Source organism: Muscardinus avellanarius (genome assembly GCF_963383645.1).
Source record: "Muscardinus avellanarius genome assembly, chromosome: 6".
Taxonomy (NCBI): Eukaryota; Metazoa; Chordata; class Mammalia; order Rodentia; family Gliridae; genus Muscardinus; species Muscardinus avellanarius.
In genome coordinates, this window is record NC_137791.1 from 96,363,996 (window position 1) to 96,387,765 (window position 23,770).

Below are 23,770 nucleotides of genomic sequence, written 5' to 3' on the forward strand. Positions count from 1 at the left end.
TACCTCTGAGCTACCACCAGACCTATTTTTTATATTGAAACAGGATCTAAGTTGCAGAGGGCCTAAGTTGCTGAAGCTGGTTACAAATCTGTGTTCCTCCTGTCTCAGCTTTCCAAGTATTGGGATTACAAACATGTGCCACCATGCCACACTACAAGACCTTATTTCAAATAAAAAAAAAAATAAAAAGGGCGGGGGTGTAGTTCCATGTTAAAATACCCTCAGTTTCAATCCCCAATACAACCAAAACCAAAACAAAGGTCACATTTTGTCACTTAGAAGCCCAATAGACAGTAACTCTTTGGGACTTACATAAACTCATCCAGATCAACACAAATATGCCCAAGATACTCAGTTGTGACTTCATGTTTCAATGTTCAAGAAAGGGCTTGAAGAATTTTTCCCTTTTGTGTTTCCTAATTTTATCTATAAAACAATTTGTGGCCATTTTAACCATTCTGACCATTTACTATTCAGAATAATATGCTCCAGTGCATACATACCATTTCTCCTCTTTTCCCATCCCCTTAACAGTAACCATCCTGCCACTTCAGTAGACATAAAAGCTTGAAGGCAGCTACATCTGTCTCCTTAATACTTCCTCACCTTCTTTATATTAACTTCCAATCCAGGTGTGTCCACTTACCCCCTAATCTCTCAGACTTGTATGCCTATCCCTTCCATAAGTATCAGGTCCTTTGAGTGATACCTAGTCATATTCCTTTAGACTGGTATTGTTTTGTTTTTATACTCACCTTCCTATCTTAAAATCATCATCAAATTATTAAATTTAAACAAAGTTCTCCTACATTTAGTAACATCACACCATCATTTTAGACCCTAAATTCTACTGGCCCTTTTCCATCTTAATTCAGCCTAGACATAGAAAAAGAGAATCTCACCTATGTTAACTTTCATAAATTTGAACCACTGACTCAATTCCAGAAATCATCTACTTTCCAATGAATCATTATGTATGGAGAAAAAAAAATCTTGTTTTTAAGCCATTATAGTTAGATCTTTCATTTATTAATACCAGCCTGATCCCTAATTGATATTGTCATACAATTAGGATTTAACATTATATTTACTTGTAAATAAATTCTGGTTCTTAAAACCCCATTTAAAGCTGGGTGTGGTGGTGCACACTTATAATCCCCGCGTTTGGGAGGCTGAGTCAGGAGGATCACACAGGTTCGAAGCCAGCTTCAGCTACTTAGTGAGGCTCTCAGCAACTTAGTGAGACCCTGTTTCCAAATAAAATATAAAATAGGTCTGGGAGTATATCCTGGAGGTAGAATGCCCTGGGTTCCACCCCCAGTACCACCAAAAAAATAAAAAATAAAAAATAAATAAATAAATAAAAATGCACTGATCCTAGCTGAGCATGGTGGCACAGGCTTGTAATCTCAGCGTTTAGGAGGCTGAGACACGAGGATCAAGATTCAAGAACAGCCTCAGCTACTTAGTGAGGTCCTTTGCAGCTCAGTGAGACCCTGTTTCAAAATAAAGAATCAGAACCGGCCGTGGTGGCGCACACTTGTAACCCCAGTACTTGGGAGACTGAGACAGGAGGATTGCAGGTTCAAAGCCAGCCTCAGCTACTTAGTGAGGTTCTCTGCAACCTAGTGAGACCCTGTTTCCAAAAAAAATAAAATAAAATAAAATTGGGCTGGGGGTTTAGCTTAGAGGAAGAATGCTTCTGGGTTCAATCTCCAGTGACACACACACACACACACACACACACACACACACATAAATAAAAATAAAAATAAAAATAAAGAATAAAAAAATAGGGATCTGGAGGTGTTTCTCAGAGGTGGAATGCCCCTGGGTGGGTTCTAGCCCCAGCACCACAAAAAAAAAAAAAAAAAAGAAAGAAAAGAAAAACAACTCTCTAAACAGGCAAAGTAACCTTTTTAAAGTGTAAATAAAACTCTGTTTCTTCCATACTCAAATTCTCTAAGTTTCTCATTGGAACCAGGTAAAAAAGACTTATCGTGGCCTATGAGGACTGCATGGTAAGGGCCCTGCCTACCTCTGTGACCTTGGTTTCCTCTACTCTTCCCAACTCATCTTTACTAGCCTAGTCACATTGGACTTTTTCCCCTTTGTACTTTCTGACATATAAACTCTTCCACCTTAGTCAGGGATTTTGTACTAGATGTTCCTTCTACATAGAATAGTCTCTCTCCAGATCTCCTCATGACTTCTCCTTCTAATCATTCAAGCACAGTAGTCCCACCAACCTATGGTTTCACTTTCTATAGTTTTAGCTACCACAAGTCAAAAGCAGTCCAAGAACAACAAAAAGAAAATTCCAAAAATAAAGAATTCTTAAGTTAAACTACATACTAAGTAGCATGATAAAATTTCACACCTTTCTAACACCATCCCACCTGGACATGAATCCTCCCTTTAGTGAATCAACATTGTATTATGCTACGTGACCATTAATCATTTAACTGCCTAGATACTGGATCCACTATGGTGGTGTCACAGGGCTGATCTTAATAACAGTCCCAGAGTTTAAGAGTAGTGATGGTGGCAGTCGGAATATGCCAGGGAAACTGTAAAAATGCTTCAAGTAAAAGTTTTCAACTTAAAGAAAACATCAGATACTGAAGTTGCTAAAATCCATAGTATATTAAGATATTTTGAGAGATCACATTCATATAGCTTTCATTAGTGTATTATAATTGTCTTTTTTCTTATCATTGTTGCTGCTAATCTCTTATTCTGCCTAATTCACAAATTAATCTATTATTGACATGTATACAGAAAAAAGCATAATATATAGAGGGTTTAGTACTATCTGCAGTTTCAAGCACTCAATAAGAGGTATTGGAATGTATTCCTTGTGAATATGAAGACAACTGAATTATTCAAATTGTCTCCCTAGAGTAGCCTTCCCTTACTATTCTCAGTCTCTCCCCCAGGTTATCATTTTGGGTTTTTTTCATAGAATTTCTCACTAATAAGATCTGACAGTATCTTATTTTGTTGTATGACTACGGTTTACTGTCTTTCTAAATCAGATCTTTGAAGAAATGGGCTACATATAATATAAAACTCTATCCCAAGTGCCTTACATGCAATAAGTACTCAGTAAATATTTGCTTAATGGATGCTGGGACTCAGCTTAATAAATGTCACTTCTTCAGAGTCTGTCAAAATACACAGAGTTTATTAACTATATAATCTTTGACATAGCCAGGTGTGGTGGTGCATACTTATAATCCCAGAACACAGGAAGCTTAGACAGAAGGATAGCAGGTTTGAGGACAGCCTCAGAAAGTAGACTCTCAGCAACCTAGCAAGACCCTATAATAAAATTTTAAAAAAAGGGCTGTGGTAGTAATCAACAACTGAATGCCCCTGGGTCAATCCCTAGTATCACAAAATAATCTTTGGCATGATGAATATTTACCTTTCCCATTAAGACAGATAAACTGCAAGACTATATATGTACATCATGCTTACAATCTCTGTCCACCTAAGCCTCATATAGTGCTTGGTATAATCAATGCTCGATTAAAACCTGGCGAGGAAGCTGGACAGAGTGGCACACACTTGTAATCCCAGTGCTTGGGAGGCTGTGACAGGAAGATTGCAGGTTTGCGGCCAACCTCAACTACTTAAGGAGGCTCTCAACAACTAGTGAGACCATTTCAACAGTAAAACAATAAAAAATAGGGGTGGGGGTGTAGCTCAGAGGTAGAATATCCCTGGGTTCAATCCCCTATTCCACTAAAATAAAATGAAATAAAAAACGGGGAGGAAGAGAAGTGAGGGCATAAAAGAAAGATGGAGAAAGAAAGGAAAGAAATTTCTATAACAGAAAGAAAAATGAGAGCATAGGAAGTCAGGGAAGAACTTTAAAAAATGTACAAATTACTTGTATTTTCTAATTTTTGTTTTATCTTTAATTTCTCCATAATATATTCATATGAAACCATTTTTAATTCCCCAGTATTCTAGCAAACTTGCCAGTCAATTTCAATTATCATTATCCAATTGTTAACCTTCTACTAAGATGTTGACATTAATACAGATTCAAAATCTGTCTAACCAGAATAAAATTATCTTATATGATCTAATATTTTAAGAAATAAGACTACAAGATACTATGATTTCCTAAAAATTTATGCCAGGTCTATGATTCTTAACAAAACTTAATTAAAACCTAAACTTGAGAATTTACATATTTGCCAATATTATACTAAGTACTAAAAGTTGTAGAATTATTTTCTGAAACTTTATTCAGTTACCCATGATAACCTCACTTATAAAAGTTTAACCTAATAAATATCTAAAAAAGAAACTTAATTGTGGCACACTCAAATAATTGATTATACAAATATTGACAATCACAGACATAACTTAGGAGAACACTTACCAAATAATGTTAGGGTAAAAAAAAATTAAAGTCATAATTATAATTTTGTTTCAACCCATTAGAACAAAAAATAAAGAAAATGACAAAATTAAGACTCTGAAAACAGATGAAGAAAATAGTATCTGACTGAACAGAACAAAGAAAACTGAATCCTAAGTCAGCACAGAGAAAACAAATATGTAGTGACAAATTATCATAGCAGGACCCCAAAAGGCCCAGAAACTGACAACTCCAATTCCCAGAACATTTAAATTTGCCAGGCATATACCCTTTAGGCAGGAAACTATGTGTTCTCTGCAAAATTAAATTACCATGAAAAGAAATGGCAAATAACACAAAAACTCTAATATGAAAAACAATTATACAGGAAAGCCTACAGTCAAATTATATTTATATACACAGAGCTTTCACTCAACTTTTAGTAGCCCACTTCTTACACAAGGGCCAACTGTCAATAAATATCTGAACAAAGTCCAAGTCAGAAGCCAAGAGTAACAAACATAAAAAAATCAACTTGAAGGAAGTAGATTATGCAGAAAAAGAAAACCTAATGAAAACAAACCAACCTATCATTAATATCCTTTGAGAAATAGGAGAAAAAGATACTTCATTACTGCAAGAAGAATTTATATACCAGGGCATGTTGGTACATATCTGTAATCCCAGTACTTGGGAGGCTGAGACAGGAGGATCACATGTCCTAGGACAGCCTCAGCAAGTAGTGAGGCCCTCCACAACTTAGTGAGACACTATTTCAAAATAAAAATTAGCTGAGCATGGTGGCACACGCTTGTAATCCCATCATTTGGGAGGCAAGACAAGAGGATCGCAGTTTTCAGACAGTATCAGCCTAGTGAGGCCCTTTGCAAGTCAGTGAGACCCTGTTTCAAAATAAAGAATAAAAAATAGGGTTGGGGGTATAGCTAAGTGGTAGAATGGCCCTGGATTCCATCCCCAGTACCACACATTAAAAAAAAAAAAAAAATAGGATGTTATAGTTCAATGATAAGACATTCTTGGAAATTAAAAAAAATTAACAACAGATTACTTTCAACGAGAGTAGTCCCTAGGAATTTCTTTTTCTATGTTTTTAAAAGTTTACTGTAAAAACATAAAATACTTGGAAGCTGTCAGTTTATAATGAAAGATCTCATTTCTATTAGAAGAAAAAAGCATCACTGTAAATGGACTAGTTCCTTATTAAGACAACTTTTTTTTATCTATTCACTATAATCAAATATTAAACATATTCAATGCCTAAGTAGACATGGTCACCAAAAAGAATATTACCATTTAAAATAGAATAGACATCAGCCAGGCATGGTAGCCCATGTCTGTAATCTCAGTACTTTAGAGGATGAGAGAAGAAGATTGCAAGTTCAAGACAAGCACATGGTAACTTAAGAAAACTTTCAGAATAAAAAATAAAAAGTGCTAGGGGTGTAGCTCAGTGGTAAAATGCCCCTGGGTTCAATTCCCAGTGCCAATAAACAAACAAACAAACAGACACCATCAAGTATTTTGAGAATATTTATTACAACAGAACAAGAACCAAATACTCACCCATAGTAGAATGCAAATTAAAATTAAATTCTCTACATAGAACTGTGGCCAGCAGAGCGGCTACATCTGCGGATATAGCACATGCATTGCATAAGGCACTAGTTTGGTGGACAGGGCTGCAGTCCCAAAAGGGGCACAAGGTTCCACACACAGACTACAAAAGTTCCCTGAATATTTTTCCCAATTTAAAAGCTATTCCCAATCTTCATCTCAGTGTCATTCAATATAGAAATCAAATGTTAAGAAGAAGAAAAAGGAATATTAAATCAAATTTCAGGAAAAGAAGTATAAAAATATAAGCTTATTTTTTGGACAGGTCCACGACCATACATGGTATGGAGAAACCAGATATCAGCCCTGATAGCCAAGTGGTAGTATCAATCTTCGATTCCCTCACATAAATCCCATTCTATTAAGTTCTCAAAAGCTCTTGAGATAATGTGTAAAATTCCCCAAAATATCTTGAACTAAGAGACATTACACCAATTATTTCAGCATCACACAGATAAAAACATTATGCCAAACATTCTTGTTGCTTTTTTTAAAAAAAATGAGAAAAATAAGCCTCCATTTCTGCTGAGAAAGATTGAAGCATGTTCTATAATGAGAGTTTGACCTGTTATTATAGACTTTTATGTCCTACGAAGGAACATGTACTATATTCAAAATAAAACCACAACATATAGCAAAGGATAGTTTTACTGGGCATTTGTTAGTACAATAGGCCATAAATTCACATGCTTGCAAAAGTGGAGATAAAACAACAATCAGCAAATTTGTAAGTCACCAGGAAGCTAAAGGTTTGGAAAAAAAGGTAGCTATTTTCACTTAAAATTTGTCCCTTGAGTAGTGGTATGGGAGCAGACTCAAGAACAAAAAATGAGAGCAACCAAGGATAATTTACTAAAATTCACCTTAAAAAGATTGAATCTGCCATCTTGGATCTCTGCACCTGGTGTAACTTCCATAGTACAGTCTTCGGCCTAAGTTAAATAACATATTCCCCATTAAGATACCACACAATTTTTTATGGATAGGCCACATAAAGACAAACTAGCTGTGGCTAGTCAGTGACTTGAAAATAAGAACATAAAATAATCCATTAATATGAAACTCTGAAAAAGGGGGAAAAACATACATGGCAAAGGACATAAAATTTTAAAGTATCATATAGAACTTTACCACCTTAATATGGAAAAAGCTATTTATTTGGGGGAGTAAAAGTGGGGCAGTAGAAAAAGCAGGGGTATTCTGGAATATTTACTAATTACCGTAATTTTATTTGTAGTAGAAGTAACTGGTATAACTTCAAGTCCCATTCGTATCCTCTTTTGTTTTTCACAGTAAGCTTTCCAAGTATCTTCATTGAAACCATAATTAAAATAATCAGAAAGGTCAGCACCTAAAGATAAAACATACTTTTAGTGTGCAAATATTTCAATGCTATAGAGCATCAAAAATATAACGAACTATACAAACATAAATTTAGTTCTACTAGCCTTACTACTTCCTTCTAATTTCACTAGTTCTCAAAATTACCACCACAAACCAACACTAGAAACAATTTTGACCAAAAATACTTCCTTTAGGAATGACATTGTAAAAGCTGAGCATGGTAGTGCTCGCTTGTAATCCCAGCATTTGAGAGGCTGAGACAGGAGAATCCGGGTACGCGGCAGACTCAGCTATTTAGTGAGGTCCTTTGTAACTCCGTGAGACTCTGTTTCAAAATAAAAAAATATGGCTGGGGGTGTAGCTCTGAGGTAGAACATCCCTGGGTTCTATTCCCAGCTCCAAAAAAAAAAAAAAAAGAAAAGAAAAGAAAAGAAATGACATTGTAATAAATACACAAGTCTACATTCACAGTAATGCTGGCCACCAGGAAGATTTAATAAAATAATTCCGTATTTCTCATTGTTTGCTTAAGACAATAAAAATAACATTGAGAAAACATTAACAGATTGGTGCTCAAAAATATTTTTCTGTAACATCACATTAGAAATCTTTTTAAATTAGTATAATTCACAGTAATCTTACCAGGTTTACGCCATGGCTTGTCTTCAAAAGAATCCAAATCTACCTCCAAGAGTGGAACTCCATTAATGCTTCCAGGTGCATCAAGATCTACCCCTTTGACTTTTGTTCCTATTTTTTAGGAATACAAAATGGTAAAGAAAGAAGCTACATTAGAAAGAAACTGAGCAATACCCTAAACCAAAAAAAAGTAACACTCTTACTATTGCTGGCACACAAAAATAGTAAGGGTTCCAAACAGAGCATTAGAAATGCTTACAAAAATAAAAATAGGTCAAGTCAAACAAACTGGATGAAAAGGAACTTGTTACTTATCATAAGCTTTATAAACCTTTGCACACTAAAGGCTTTTTCACTTTTGAAGAGTTATAAAAAAAAAAAAACTACATAGCCTCAACAGCCTAAAATATTTGCTACTGGTCATTTACAGAAAATTTGCCAATGTCTGTCAAACACTGTACACTATAAAAGCTATCACAAGCCGGGAGCAGTGGCACACACTTGTAATCCCGGCACTCAGGAAGCTGAGAAGGGAGGGTGGCGATTGGCAGACAGCCTCAGCAACTTAGTGAGGCCCTTTGCAACCCAGCGAGACTCTGTTTCAAAATAAAGAATAAAAAATCGGGCTGGGGGTGTCGCTAGGAGGTATAATGCCCCTGGGTTCCATCCCAAGTACCAAATAAATAAATGCTACCACAATCTACTTATGACCTAATTGAGTTTATCTGCCTTATTTTCATATTGATGCAACAGCATATACAAATTTTACCTGTAGTTCCATAAACTCTTCCCCCTGTCTTGATATTGAGATTTACAGGAGCTGTACCGTAACTCCTAAGAAAAAAATCAAAATTATCATAATAAATCCAAAAAAGTACAATATTCAATATTATATACATATATAGTTAATGTAGACTGACATTGACTTGCACATTTCAGAAAATACTTTATATAATTTTTAAAAAGTTTTTGAAGTTTGACTTGTTTTCATCTCAAAAGTGTACCTGCTACTAAGACAATATCCCACTGTTGCAAACTTCACAAGAAATTTGGCTGAGAAGATATGCCTTTGCTTTATTTTCTCGACTCCTAGTTGTTCAATGTTAACAGCAATATGCAAGAATAAAATGTTGCCACCTTGTTACTAAATCCATAGGCTTCCTTTTTTCGTTTTTTATTGTTAATAAAAAATCTCTATCAGGCCAGGCATGGTGGCATACGCTTGTAATTCAGCATTTAGGAGGCTAAGACAGAAGGATCGCAGTAGTAGCTGGCCAACCTCAGCTACTTAGTGAAGCCCTCTGCCACTCAGTGAGACCTGTTTCAAAATAAAGAATAAAAAACTAGGGCTGGGGATATAGCTCAGGAGTATGATTCATCTTAAGCAAAGGTGGTATGATTTATAGTAAGCAAAGATATTCTAAGACCTCAAGTTATATATAACATTTTCAACAATATATTTTTCACATTATATCCATGCTATTTTACATGGTTCTTTTCTATCACAGGTTCAGCCAATTAGACTTGTGATGATTCATAGCATTTTGTTTGCTTAGTATTTGCATCTTGTTTTCAGGTTACTAAATTTAAAGGACTCAGGTTTAGTTAATTAACAGTCAGGTTTTTGCTTTTTAAAGAAAGTATAGCCAGGCGTGGTGGCACACACTTGTAATCCCTGTGCTTGGGAGGTGGAGACAGGAGGATCGCACTGGTTCGAAGCCAGCCTTGCTGGCTTAAGAGACCTGTTTCCAAATAAAATATAAAATAGGTCTGGGAGTATAACCTGGAGATAGAAGGGTTTCCAAGAACCCCAGTACCACCACCAAAAAAAAAAAAAAAAAAAAAGTATAAATGCAATAATACAAATAATTTAGCGCAGCATGGTGGTGCATGCTTATAATCCCAGTACTTGGGAGGCTGAGACAGGAGAATCGCAGCATCGGGGCCTGCCTCAGCTACTTAGTGAGGCTCTCAGCAACTTAGACCCTGTTTCAAAATAAAGAATAAAAAATAGGGATGGGAGTGTAGCTCGGAAGTTGAAAGTCCTGGGTTCAATACCCAGTTCAGAAAAAATAAATAGTAATAATACAAATAATATTACCAAATAATCGTAGCTACATTGTTATAAATGCAGAAAGTGCAAAGTAGCACTAATTAAACTGTATTGTCAAGCAGTACTATCACTACCAATTTGCAACAGCTAATCTTCTTAGACTTATTAATTCATCTAATAAATGCTTACTGAGCACAGAAAATGTGTCCAATATGGTTCTAGGCTAAGGAAAAGAAAATGAGAAACTAAACAAATAGGGTTTCTGTTTTTGCAATGCTTACATTTCAACAATTCAAGTTCAGCACAGCAAAAGCAGCTTAGGAATACTAATATTCAGTATGATGTACAAAAGTTCTGATCTGAAATTCTAGTGTACAAAAACCATTCGCCATCTCTAAACTGTCCTTTTACGGTATTACTAGAATAAAAAACAGTATTTATCAGGCTTCCCCATAAGTGTTCAATAAATAAACATCTTTGCTTCTTACTAAGCTACTTTTCATTCCCCATGCTGCCTTTTGAAACATTGCTTTTCTTTATTAAGCCACCAAGTCTTTATACCATGTGCAGAGAAGCTTAGCTCTATTGAAAAATTGTATTTAAGCAAATATGATAATACTGTCCAACAGATCACACTCCCTATGAGATCTCAAGCTACAGTAGGTGTTGGATCCTATATCCTTTTCTAGAGGAATATCAAAATATGTCAAATTATTTTATTTTAAACTGCTTTATTTTAAACCATTTGTATTCAATTCAATTAACTGTTCCAGAACCTTTATGTCAGGGAGTCCTTGGTCATTTTCATCCACAACCAAGAACCTCATCATGTTACTTCTACTTACCACTTGCTCAAATACAACTGTTTTCCATTCTTCTCTACATTACTACTGCTGGGCTTAGTTTAAATTATCGCCTCACTGGGAAAACTCTATTAGTTAACTTCTCTCCATCGAATCCATCCCAACTACTGCTACTTAGGGTTTATCGTTTCAAATAATCTGACCTGCCTAAAGACCTTTAAATGTTCCATGAGGTCAGTACAAAACACCCTAACTCCTTTCCTAAGTGAGCTCAACCATCCCTTTTCCTCTACACTATTTTCAAGTCATGTAGTTCCTCTCAGGTATGCTACATTATGTCTATGTTTTTAGCAGTGCCCTCTGTCAGTTCTCTGTCTCAGAAATCACTCAGCAAGTTCAAATGTTACCTCTAGGATCTTCTCAACACCTTAGGCTTTCAGCAACTTTCCTTTCAAAGCATTTAAAGCACTTATTATGCTTCTACTCTAGCATCTGAGTCCCACTGAAAATATTTGCTCACTTATCTGTCTTCCTCTCTACTTCTAGAAAAAAGGACTATCTGTATAAACCTTTGTATTCCCATCAATTAATAAATTCAGAAATCAAAAACTATCATTTCCTTTTAACTTTACCTATGTAGTTAACCTTACATTTAGGAAAGAAATATTCTCAGACTATCCAGACAAAGATGAAAAAAAATTAAAAACAATGGAACAAACACTGAAGGTAGTAAACTGGGAGTGGTAAAGCACCCTGTAATCCCACTCCTTGGGAGGCTGAGACAGGAATCACAGGTTCCTGGCCAGCCTCAGCAACTTAAGTAAGCCCCCCCCCACTTAGTGAGACCTTGTTTCAAAATTTAAAAAATAATAATAATTAAGAGTGAGAGGACTTCCGGGAAGATGGCGACCGAGAAAAGCGGGGCTTAAGAGCCCCACTAACAACAAATATCCATTACCACAAAATCAGCGCCTTTCAAAGCCAGAAAACAACATCACCAGAGAAACAAAAAAAATCACCAGGCTCCAGAGAGAAAGTGGACTGAGAACAGAGCCACAGAGGAGATCCTCACGCCCGAGGACGCGGCAGACGCGGCAGCAGCGCCATACTGCCGGCGAATTCACGGACGGCCACAGCAAGCCGAGGGGAGCCGCTGCGGAGCAGCCAGGCGGGATTTTTCGGTGCAGAGGACATCTAAAGCTCCCAGTGTCTGAGCTCAGCACACGCTGCAGGGATTCAGAGTGGAAACCAAAACCAAGAAAAAAAAAAAAAACGCCAGCCCAACAGCCGAGGGCGTAGCAGCAGCGCCATATTGCCACCGGCGGCAGCAGCACGGAACTCACTACAGCTACATCTGCGTACTCAAGAAGAGTGAGTCAAATTGCGGGCCACAGCGGAAAAATCCCAGTACTGTACTCACTAGGACTTGACCCAGTGGGAGAGGGGCAGTGGCAGTGATATCACACCATAGGAGAACGTGCAACCTGGCACCCCCCACGGTCTAAAGCAGCCTCTATCGACTCTCTGGGTCGGAGACTCTGTGATACAACCCAGTAAAGGAGTAGTGGGGTCTGACATACCACAGACTCGAGAACCAGAGCACCTTAAGTGAAGTCATAGTGACCCAAGGGAAGAACCCAGAGAAGGCACAAACTTCTGAAATCATGGGAAAGAGGAATAATACTGGAGCAATGAATGCTCACAACCCCACAACATCAGAACCCGATAAAACAGAAAATCAGAGATTTCTAGAAGATCAAATCAGGAAAATAACTGTAGAAATAATAGAGGTGCTTCGAAAAGAACTCAGAGAGAGCCAAAAAGAGATAAAGGATGCAATTAATGAAGTAAAGGCCTCAATTCAAAGCACAAACAACCGATTAGAACACATGGAGAACAGAATCTCGCTCTTAGAAGACGATCATTCCAAAAATGAACGCATAGTTTCTAATCTAGGAAAAAATATCCGACAGCAGGAATCTGATATTGAAGAAATATGGGCCCATTTTAAGAGAGCTAACCTAAGAATAATTGGAATAGAGGAGGGAAAAGAAAGTGAAACCAAAGGGATCAACAATCTCTTCAAGGAAGTAATAGCAGAAAATTTTCCAGACATAGAGCAAGAGGTCGATACACAGGTCCAGGAAACTTATAGAACTCCCTTTAGACAGGATCGGAGAAGAGGATCCCCACGCCACATAATTGTCAAAATGACCAATGTGGAAGCCAAGCAGAAAATCTTAAAGGCAACAAAAGCAAAGGGCCAAGTGACATTCAGAGGCAAACCAATTAGAATCACTCCAGACTTCCCAAACCAAGTTATGAGAGCCAGAAGGGCTTGGAGTAACATATTCCCAATTTTGAAAGAAAACAACTTCCAGCCAAAAATTTCCTACCCAGCAAAACTTTCTATCAAATTAGATGGAGAAATAAGAAGCTTCCATGACAAACAGCAACTGAAGGAATTTATGTCTTCAAAACCAGCACTAGAGAAAATACTCAAAGAGATTAACTACAAAGAAGAAATAGGTAACACACATCAGAACTAGAGAAACAAGATTTTCCATCCAACAGACAACTAAGATTGGTTATCTGTGGAGATTCATTATTTATGTTAGTCTGTTACCTATCTCTAAATGGTATTGTTTGCCTTTATTGTTGTTAAGTTTTAGGATTTCTAGTTGGAATATTAATATACCTTCAGATATAGCAATTGGAAATATTTTATCCCATTCTATTAGTAACTGTTAACTCTGTTTACATTGTCTTTGGATATACAATATTTTTTTTTATTTTTTAGGGAGTTTGTATACTCCTCTGTTGCCTGTGCCATTGAAATCATAACCAAGAAATCACTGCCAATTTCAATGTTGTGAGGTTTTATGACCCAGATTTTCTCCTAAAATTTTATAGTCTTGAGATTTACATTTAGGTCTATTATCTATTTTGAGTTAATATTTGTATATGGGATTAGGTAAGGGTCCAATTTTATTCTTTTCCATGTAATTATTATTTTTTAACAATATTTAGTTAAAAGATTAATATTTCCAACACCAAATGTTCGTGGAAACCTTGTCAAAAATAATTTGACAATATATGCAAGAATTGATCTCTAGGCTTTTATTTAACTCCAGTGGTTTATATATCTGCCTTTAGAATAGTACTACACTGTTTCAATTATTGTAGCTTTATATGGTTTGAAATCAGAAAATATATATCTTCTAGCTTTGTTCTTTTTCAAGATCGATGTGGGTACCTAGAGTCCATATTCCATATTAGGATAGATTTTTTTTTTCTGAAAAATAAATATATAAATATATGATAGTTTCACCTAAAAAATAGAAAAAATAGATTCTCTGGTAAGAAAGAAAGCAAAAAGAAATATTGAAATGCTATCTTTAAGTCATCAAAAGCTTGGTATCAGACAAATGAAACTGTTATGTGAGATTATCATTTTTAATTTTGGATAAATTGCTATAATACTAGATGTCAACCACTAAGCCAAGCATGGGAGGAAGGGATGGGGAGGGAATGGGGTGGGGATTGGGTGGGAACTGACTGGGCGATGTGTGCATGTATGTCTACAAAAGTATGTATCCCACTATGATGTATGAATACAGTGCACCAATTAAAAATAAATATGAAAAAATAAATTAAAAAAATTTAAAAAAAATTAAAAAAAAGTAGTGAGACACTTAAAAAAAAAAAAAAAGAGTGAGAGATGCAACCAAGAAATAGATCCCCTGGTGTTCAATTCCCAGTGCCATCACCACCACAACAAAATATACTGACAGTTTGATACAGGCACAGTATCTTGCTACTTTATACAGTGCTAAAGTATGTTTAAGAAGTGTTTGAGAAATTAATAAATGTATTATTAGATGTTTCTAAGAAATAGCTGATAAACTTATTTTGTACTTTGTAACAACTTATAATAAACTAATTTAATGATGCTATTGAACACACTTTATTCTTTAAATATGCTTCTGAAAATGCTGTGCAAGGTAAATATCAAATTTTTTATCACTGGCTTTCAGTTTTTACGGGGTATAACTTTAGATAGTGAAATTAAACAAACTAGTCATCATAAAAATCTGTAACTTAGTTTTGAAATGTATTAAGTATATAAAAACTGATGAATTAATAAATAGGTAAGGCAAGGACAGATGGATATAAGTATTATACAGCAAAATGCAGATGGTATAATGTGGATAACAAGTAACTGAGTCTTCAAAGTTCAATTATTTCAGCTTTTTGAATATTTGAGAATTTTCATCATCAAATATGGAGGGGGAGAAAGTCTAGAAAAATTTACTGAATACTTAATATTGGTAAGGCAGTGTGAGAAAAGGAAAATCATAAACCAGCTTATATACTAAAGGAGAATCTGAAAATGATGAATATATTGGTCTAATAGGCCCAATAGAAAATTAACAACTTAAAAGTAAGTTATGAAGGGCAACAAGAAATATATTTGATATTGTTTTATTAGGGGAAAAAATTAAAAAACCTAAAATTTGGATAATAAAGGAAAAGAATGATACAAATGTCAATTTAAAATTTTCCAATTCTAACCAAAGAATTTATAGCACTCAATTCTTCTTATGAAGATACTTTAAATGCAGGAAATAAAAAATCAGTTTCCATGTACCTAATTTTTACACTTAAGCAAAAAAAATTATGGTTTCATTTTAACAAGAGTCCTTTCATATCATGTTAAGACAGACACTGTAAAAACAATGGGCTCCACCACCAACAATCATATAGAGGCGCAGATTCTTTGCTACTTAATTTTTGCAGTGTTACTTAAAATTAACTTACCCATACTGTGGTGCTCCTGTTTTAATATCTCCTATAGTGACATGAACATCATCCTCATCATCATCACTGTCACTATCGCTATCATCTTCAGTCTCAGTGACTTTCTACACCAAGATAAACAATTATAAAATACATTCAGTGATCCACCTCAACATTTAATATTAATATATTTTAGAGAAAAATTATAAATAATTATAAATCCATAAAATTGCTACCTATATTTCAATTAATTATAAGTTTGATTAAAAAGAGAATAAGACTATGAAGAAGGACACCATTTTTCAGCATCACCTTCTATTGGTAATTAACATTGCATTTAAAAAAAAAAAAACAACTATAACTGCCCCTTTTGCAAAAACAAACTAAAGCAATGTAATAAGATATCCACAGGGGAAAATAAGAGTATTTGAGAAATTCTTAGCAAAACATATGAATAAGAAGAAAACAAATGAGAGATTCAGTGCCAAACTTTTTAAAAAGTACCCAATAGTTAAGCAGCTTGATTACTCTTGGCATTTACTTATTATACCTAGACGAGTTTCTGCATGTAAATTGTTGCAGGAATATATCTGAGTTAAAGAGGGGCCATCTCTGAAAGGTTTTTTTTTGGTGGTACTGGGGTTCCTAGAAGCCCTTCTACCTCCGGGATACACTCCCACGGGCTACACTCCCAGACCTTTTTTTTTTTACTTTTTATGTGGAAACAGGGTCTCTTATGCCAGCGCAGCTGGCTCCGAACTAGCGCACTCCTCCTGTCTCCGCCTCCCAAGCGCGGGGATTACAAGCGTGCGCCACCACGCTCGGCTTCTGAAAGTTTTAATGTGGGTCTAAGGATATCACCCAAGCTAAATACTTCTTTGTATACAAATTCAAGTTTGTAAAATAATAAATTTCTTTTTCTTTTTTTCTTTTTGGTAGCAATGGGGATTGAAACCAGTGGCATTCTACCTCTGAGCTATACCCTCAGCTCGTTTTTTGCCTTTATTTTTTATTTTGTCTAAGTTGTAGATCTCACTAAATTGTTGAGGCTGTCCTCAAACCTACTATATCTTCCTGCTTTAGTCTCCCAAGTGCTGGAATGACAGAAGTGTGCCACCATGCCCAGCTTCATTTCTTTTTATAGAATTAAAATGTATGAATATTCATAGTCCCTTCAAAAACATCAATTTGATAATACTATAACATCTATAAAAGAAGAATTGCTCAAAACCTATAATATTCAAACATGGGTTGTGAGACTTGGTGTTGGCTTCTATCTATGAGCTATGATCTATTCAGTTCTCTATGACCATGCAGCTTCTTGAAAGCAATAAACATCAACCCTTTGGACATCTTTTTGTTTGTTGGTACTAGAGATTGAGCCCAAGGGCATTCTACCAACTAGCTATACCTCCAGCCATTTATTTATTTATTGGTGGTACTGGGGTTCCTGAAAACCCTTTTACCTCCAGGCTACACTCCCAGACCTATTTTTTATATTTTTTTTAAATTTGGAAACAGGGTCTGTTAAGCCAGCAAGTCTGGCTTCGAACCTGCGCAATCCTCCTGTCTCTGCCTCCCAAGCACAGGGATTACAAGCATGAGCCACCATGCCCGGCTATTTATTTATTTATTTTTGAAATAGTGTCTCACTAGATTGCTGAGAGCCTCACTACATTGCTGAGGCCATCCTAGAACCTGTGATCCTCCTGTCTCAGCCTCCCAAGTACTGGGATTACAGGTACATGTACCACCATGCCTGGCTTCTATATATGCTTCTGAGGGCACCAGATGAAGGCGATGAAAGGAGGGCCAAGATCACATAGAATACAGCAGGTTATGTTAAATACTGGCTTTCTTTTAAGTAAATTGTTAAGATTATCGATAGCAATTTTAAATAGAAAAATAACTGGATGTCAAAGTCTTGTGTTTGTTACCGGTTTTGGTACACCATTTTCAGCAGTTTCATCTTCAATTCCAGGTGGAGGATTGGCACTACAAACAATAAAAATAAGTATGCATGTCAGATACTGCTTTTAAAAGTACAGAGAGATCATATTACTGTTTTTAAGCTATGTCTGATAAGGTTTTCTAAAATTATTGTCACTACTGAATGGTAAGGTTAGTAAGAATCTGCTTCATTCCCTATTATTCCTAATATTTTACATAAGCAAGTACTCCACAATAGAATGGGCTAGGGCTATATAGCTCAAGTGTAGAGCATTTGCCTAGCATGCATGAAGCCCAGGTTTTAATCACCAACACCACAACCAAAACAAACACAAAAACAAAAAAAAAGCCAGGTGTTGTGGCACACACCTGTAATCGCAATAGTTAATAGGGCTCAGCCAGGAGGATCCCAGACTGAAAACCAGGTTTATCAACTTAACAAGAACCTGAGCAACTTAGTGAGACCCTGTTTTAAAATAAAATAGAAATTAAAAGTGCTGGGGGTATTGTCCAAAGGTAGAATACTTCTGGTTTCAATTCCCAGTACCAGAAAAATTAAAAAAGTCAAAAAAAAAAACAAAACCACACGTTAGAAGTAGAATGAAAATGCCACCACAATTCATTAATGACCTAAAATTTGGTGATGGAAAATAATTCAAGTTCTTTTACATTTTTAAAAGTCACCATATTTAATCATTTACTTATCATAAATCTTTATTGTATATCCACTGTGTGCCAGGTACTATTGTAAGTGTCAAGGGCTATGTTACAATTTCCCTTTTTCCTTGGGTCCATAAAATTCAGATTTGTGACAGGATCACATTAACTCTATTTTCCGTATTGTAACATATGTGCTTCTGCTTTGTTTCCTGTCTCACCAACTTTACTGGATACTTGTTATTTATTGTATAAAAAACAAAATTTTAAGATTAAAAATATTTTATCTTCATGCAAGAATGTTCTCCTATTTGATATTAATAAGGAGCCTCAGACCTCATTTTGATGAACTTTAACTGAAAATAAGTTGAACTGACGGGGTATTCTACCTCAGAGCTACACTTCTAGCCTGTTTATTTTTTGTTTTGAAACAAGGTTTCACTAGGTTGCTGAGAGTATCACTACATTGCTGAGGCTATTCTCAAACCTGTGATCTTCCTGACTCAGCCTCCCAAATACTGCGATTACAAGTGCATACATCAACATGCCTGGTTCCTATAAGCTTTTGATGATGTAAGATGAAAGTCAGTTAATACTTGAATTTGTCCTTGCACACACAAAAAAATACAGTATAGCATTAAACATTCACTGTTATAAGAGTCAATTGGCTACTAAGCAACAAATAACACTTCTATACTAGAGTAGTTGTTTTCTTATATTTTAAATAATTATAATTAACAGTAAGAATTAGCCATCATTTTACTGATGAACAAAGTAACAAAATCGTTTGACCTAAGTCCCAGAAAAATTTAGGAGCATTTAAAGCAAAAATCCAGATGCTGACATACAGTTCAGAGCTCTTTCCAATAGATTTATGCTGGTCTCTTCTAAACTTCATTCTTTGTTAAGGAACCTCTATAAATCAACTTAATCTCTACAATGGCATTTCAGAGTCATCCCTAACTAAAGCAAAACAAAGAACAGAAAATAAAAACTGCAGATATGGCAAAGTGGTAAAATACCTGCCTAACATGTGGAAGGCCCTGGGTTCAATCTCCAGCACAACGGGACAAAAGACAAACTTCCACTGTAATTCTTTAGTACATCCACTTCTTAAATAGATGCCTAAGTAGCCACAAACAAGTTCCACTTGGTGTTTTTCCTGTTTTACTTTGGTGCTGGGGACTGACTTCTCACTTGCTTTTTATGTCACAAAAGAGTATACTATCTATGTTCAGCCAAAACATGGATAGATAACATGATAGAACAGGAGACAGTGTAATGCAGTAGTTAAGGACATAGGTTTCAACAGTAAACCAATAAAGAAGCGAGAGCAAACTGCAATAGCAGGGACCTAGGTAGGGCATGGCAGTGATGTTCCAAGCTAGATACTTAATAAGTTTTGCAATAGAAGTGTTAAATCTCTATCACCATTAAAATATTAGAAACATACCCGGGCGTGGTGGCGCACGCTTGTAATCCCTGCACTTGGGAGGCTGAGACAGGAGGATCGCACAGGTTTGAAGCCAGCCTCAGCTACTTAGTGAGGCTCTCAGCAGCTTAGTGAGACCCTGTTTCCAAATAAAGTATAAAATGGGTCTGGGAGTATAGCCCGGAGGTAGAAAGCCTCTGGGTTCCACCTCCAGTACCACCAAAAAAAAAAAAAAAAAAAAATATATATATATATATTTATTAGAAACATGATAAAATTATAAGCTTTGAGAACTCTTTTACACTGCTGGAGGGAATGCATACTAGTTCAGCCCCTAGGGAGATCAGTGTGGACATTCCTAAGAATAGATCCATCATATGATCCGGCTATACCACTCCTGGGTATTTTTCCAAAGGGCTTGAAATCAGAGAACTACAGTAACATATGCATACCCATGTTCATAGCAGCACAATTCGTAATAGCCAAAATATGGAACCAACCTAGGTCTCCATCAACAGATGAACAGATTGCAAAATTATGGGCAATACGCACAATGGAATTCTACTCAGCTATAAAGAAGAACAAAATCGTGGCATTCTCAAGAAGATGAAAAGACCTGGAGAACATTATGTTAAATGAGATCAGCCAAGCATAGAAAGTGAAGGAACATGTTTTCTCTAATATACTCAAACTAGGGAGCATTGGGGATACCAGAAGGACTCCAGATAATGGAGGGGAAACCTCAGCAAAGCTAGAATGGAAGGATAGGAGAGGTAGAAGGCTGAGGTTAATTAATGGAGGAGCTATATCCAAATATGTGTAAAAGTATGAACACAGCATGGTTAACCTGGACACTCATTGTTGGGAGGGGGAAGGGGAAGCGGGGTGGGGGGCACCAAGCACAGTCTGAATGTATGCCATTTCAATACGTTCCACATAAAAATAAATTAAAAAATAAAAAGTATAGAATAAAAAATAGGGCTGGTGTATAGCTCGAAGGTAGAATGGCCCTGGGTTCCATCCCCAGTATTGCAATAAATAAATAAATAAATAAATAAATAAATAAATAAATAAAACTAGAACTCCTTCCCTTCGTTATTCTTAATTCTAAGAAATCTGGTCAGAATAAAATCAGCATAACCATATACCTGTATGTATGAGTTACTTTTAAATTTAGAGTAAATTTCTGGATCCCTATATATACTTTATAAATGGTACTGAAACAGAGGTGTCTCCGCTTATTACGGTTTTTGTCCAATGGATCTTGACGAATGAAGTCCAAAGACTAATAAAGGGTATGTTTATTAAAATATGTTTATTTTAAGTTAGAGAAAGATAGAGGACAAATCTGCCCTGCTTCAATACCTGATTCTATAAATGATACCTTTCTAATAATTTAACAAAAGATATCAAACTTGTAACTAGTTAATTCTACCTTAAATTTAAGTAAATATATATAATGCATTGAAAGTACAAGTCAAACATATTATCTATCAAAAATATTACATCGTTAGCTGGGCATAATGGTGCACGCTTGTAATTCCAGCATTTGGGAGGCTGAGACAGAAGGATTGCGGTTCACAAACAGCCTCAGCTACTTAATGAGGCCCTTTGTAACTCAGTGAGACCCTATGTCAAAAAGATCTAAAAGGTCAAAAAGAATTTAAAAAATGGGCTGGGGGTATAGCTTGGAGGTAGAATGCCCCTGGGTTCCATCCCCAGTACTGCAAAAAAAAATTTTTTTTACATTGTTAAAAGCAGTAACTTTTAGTGCTCCTAAAATAACTTTTCAAGTTAAAATATTTTTCTTAGCTGAATGAGGTACCCAGTACATGAGAGGCTGAGACAGAAGGATCAGAGGTTGGAGGCTAGCCTCCCATAACTTAGCGAGACCTTCTTTCAAAATAAAAAATAAAATGGGCCTGGGGGTCTACCTCAGAGGTAGAAAGTTCTCAGGGTCAACCCCAGTAACACACACACACACACACTTCTCAGTAGTTAAATAATTTATGCTGTATATTCCACGATTGCAATTACTAGTGAAAAGTTGTCAAAACCTAAATTCAAAAACTATCCATGTTACTACCAAAACAGAATTAAAGTAGGATCAGGTCCTGAAACAGAACTCTAAATAAAGGATTCAAAGTCCTCCAACCTTTAGTCAAAATGCTGCAATCAAACCAATCATAATAAAATAATTTTGACAATTTCTTGGTAGAACCACAGTCATCACACAATCTGTACAATCATCAACAGCAAATTTCACTAACCTGGCATTTTCTTCTTCTGGCCTTTCAACTTCATTTTCATCTACCAAATAAAATAAAATAAAATGAATAAAAAAAAGCTTAAAGAAACCAGTATTTTAAAAATCTGAAGTGATCATCACAAGCACTAACCTAGGTCCTTTGCCAAATCACTGTGCACATGCACGTCCCATGGGCCTATAAGCATATCCAAAGTTAGATCACCTTATAATTACTTAACAAGGTATGTCTTTTATGGAAAAAAAATCAGACTTTATGCTATACAAATAAGCTTAATTTAAGAGGTACTGAAGATTTCCATATCTTTATAAAAGAAATCCCACACATTCAGATTTCAGGGCATTAATGCTAAATCTTTCTACCAAAAATAATGCATTTTTAACAAGTTTATCAAGGTTACATTACTGAGGAGCTGGCATGGTACCCAACGTGCACGTTTTATTAGACTATTCTAAAACAATCGAAATTTATGTTTTCGGCAAGGAACAAATATTAACTTTCAAATCTGGTGTCACTTAAAGAGGGATATGACTTCATGAGAGTTAAAAGATGACAAACAAGCCCCCTTCAAGAAGTACAAGATGCATTATTTACAGAAAAAGAAATACATGCGTTGACACTTATACATAACTCAGGGTCATGAGGTCCTTCTATGACGTGAGTTTAGAAGTAGTCTCTTTAAAACAAAACAAAACAAAAAAGAACAACCACAAACTTCACCTTCATACAGGAGACATTCTGGGTTTTCTTTATGGGCCATAATGTATTCCATCTTTTTTTATTCCTGTTTCTTTAATTTATTTTTAAAGCATGACTTTCCGACAAGGAGGTATCCTTGCAGGTGCATCCCACACAAACTGACCATCAAGAAACAAGACGTTAGTTTTACAGTATTAACTTTATTTAGCTACTATCACAGAATGGCTGATTCTGAAATAAAGGGCCAGGAAGGGCCCCTTATGGCCATGGGGCAAGAAGGGACGCGTCGACACTCAACACTGATAGAAAAAGAATAAAGAGCTCCGGGGAGGGAGAGGCAGCCTCAGGCCTGCAGGCGGAGGGCCGGGGGACGGGGGCTCGGGCCGGGCCGGGGTCGCGCACGCCGCGTCCGGCCTAGGTCGGGCCCGGCCGGCCGGCGCTGGAGGCCCGAAGGCGGCGGCGGCGCGGGGATCCCGGGACGCCAGCCACCGGCGGGCCGAGAGGGGAGGCCTAGAGACCCGGAGAGAGCCAGGGACAGGAAGTTCGTACCGCCATACAGCCACTCTTCCTCCTCATCCCCTCCGGTCCCGCCGCTCAGCTCCGACACCAGGCGCTCGACCTCGCCGGCCGACATGGCCGCCCCCGCGCACAACTTAAAGGCGGCGATCAACAGCCCTCGCCAACCCCTTCCCCGGCCTCGCAGTCCCGGGGCGCTAGCGGGGCGCGAGCCCGCCGGCGGGCGAACAAGGAAAGCACGAGACTCGAGTCTGGGGGAGGCGGTGGCGAAGGCGGCAAAGATGAAGACTCCGGCGCCGGCCCGTCGCGCACGCGCAGCAGCGCCCAGGCGGCGCGGCGTCCCTAGGTGGCTTCGCTTCCGCGGCGGCCACCTGGGCCCGACTGCGCATGCGCAGTGCCGGTGCCGCCCCTGGGAGCCCCGCCCCGCCTCTGAGCGCGGCTGGGCCGCCGGCGTCCTGCCTGGGCGGGGCGCCCCGCCCCAGGCCCCGCCCCCAGCCTCCCCCCACCCCTGGCCTTCGCCGCGCCATTGTTTCCTTCTGCCTTTGATGCCCTGGCCTGCTCTAGGCCTCTTCTGGATTTACTTTTAAGGCATCCTAA

At 37.1% G+C, this 23,770-nt stretch overlaps 1 protein-coding gene across 47 annotated transcripts in view; it reads right to left on the reverse strand.

The window, feature by feature from the left end:
- The window catches only part of FIP1L1 (factor interacting with PAPOLA and CPSF1), a gene marked incomplete at both ends in the record, with an annotated part of 75,490 nt that extends 52,199 nt beyond the window's left edge, over positions 1-23,291 (reverse strand). For 14 of the 47 annotated variants that reach the window (XM_080698144.1, XM_080698156.1, XM_080698161.1 and 11 more), the window contains 8 exons: positions 7,234-7,364; positions 8,000-8,107; positions 8,766-8,830; positions 15,674-15,777; positions 17,590-17,647; positions 21,962-22,001; positions 22,091-22,135; positions 23,207-23,291. In XM_080698144.1, the coding sequence (XP_080554270.1) occupies positions 7,234-7,364; positions 8,000-8,107; positions 8,766-8,830; positions 15,674-15,777; positions 17,590-17,647; positions 21,962-22,001; positions 22,091-22,135; positions 23,207-23,291 (636 nt within the window). Of the gene's footprint in view, positions 1-6,876; positions 6,946-7,233; positions 7,365-7,999; positions 8,108-8,765; positions 8,831-15,673; positions 15,778-17,589; positions 17,648-21,961; positions 22,002-22,090; positions 22,136-23,206 lie in introns of all 47 variants that reach the window. The other 33 variants (XM_080698155.1, XM_080698133.1, XM_080698153.1 and 30 more) reach the window with 7 other exon arrangements.
- Between the last annotated feature and the right edge of the window lie 479 nt (positions 23,292-23,770).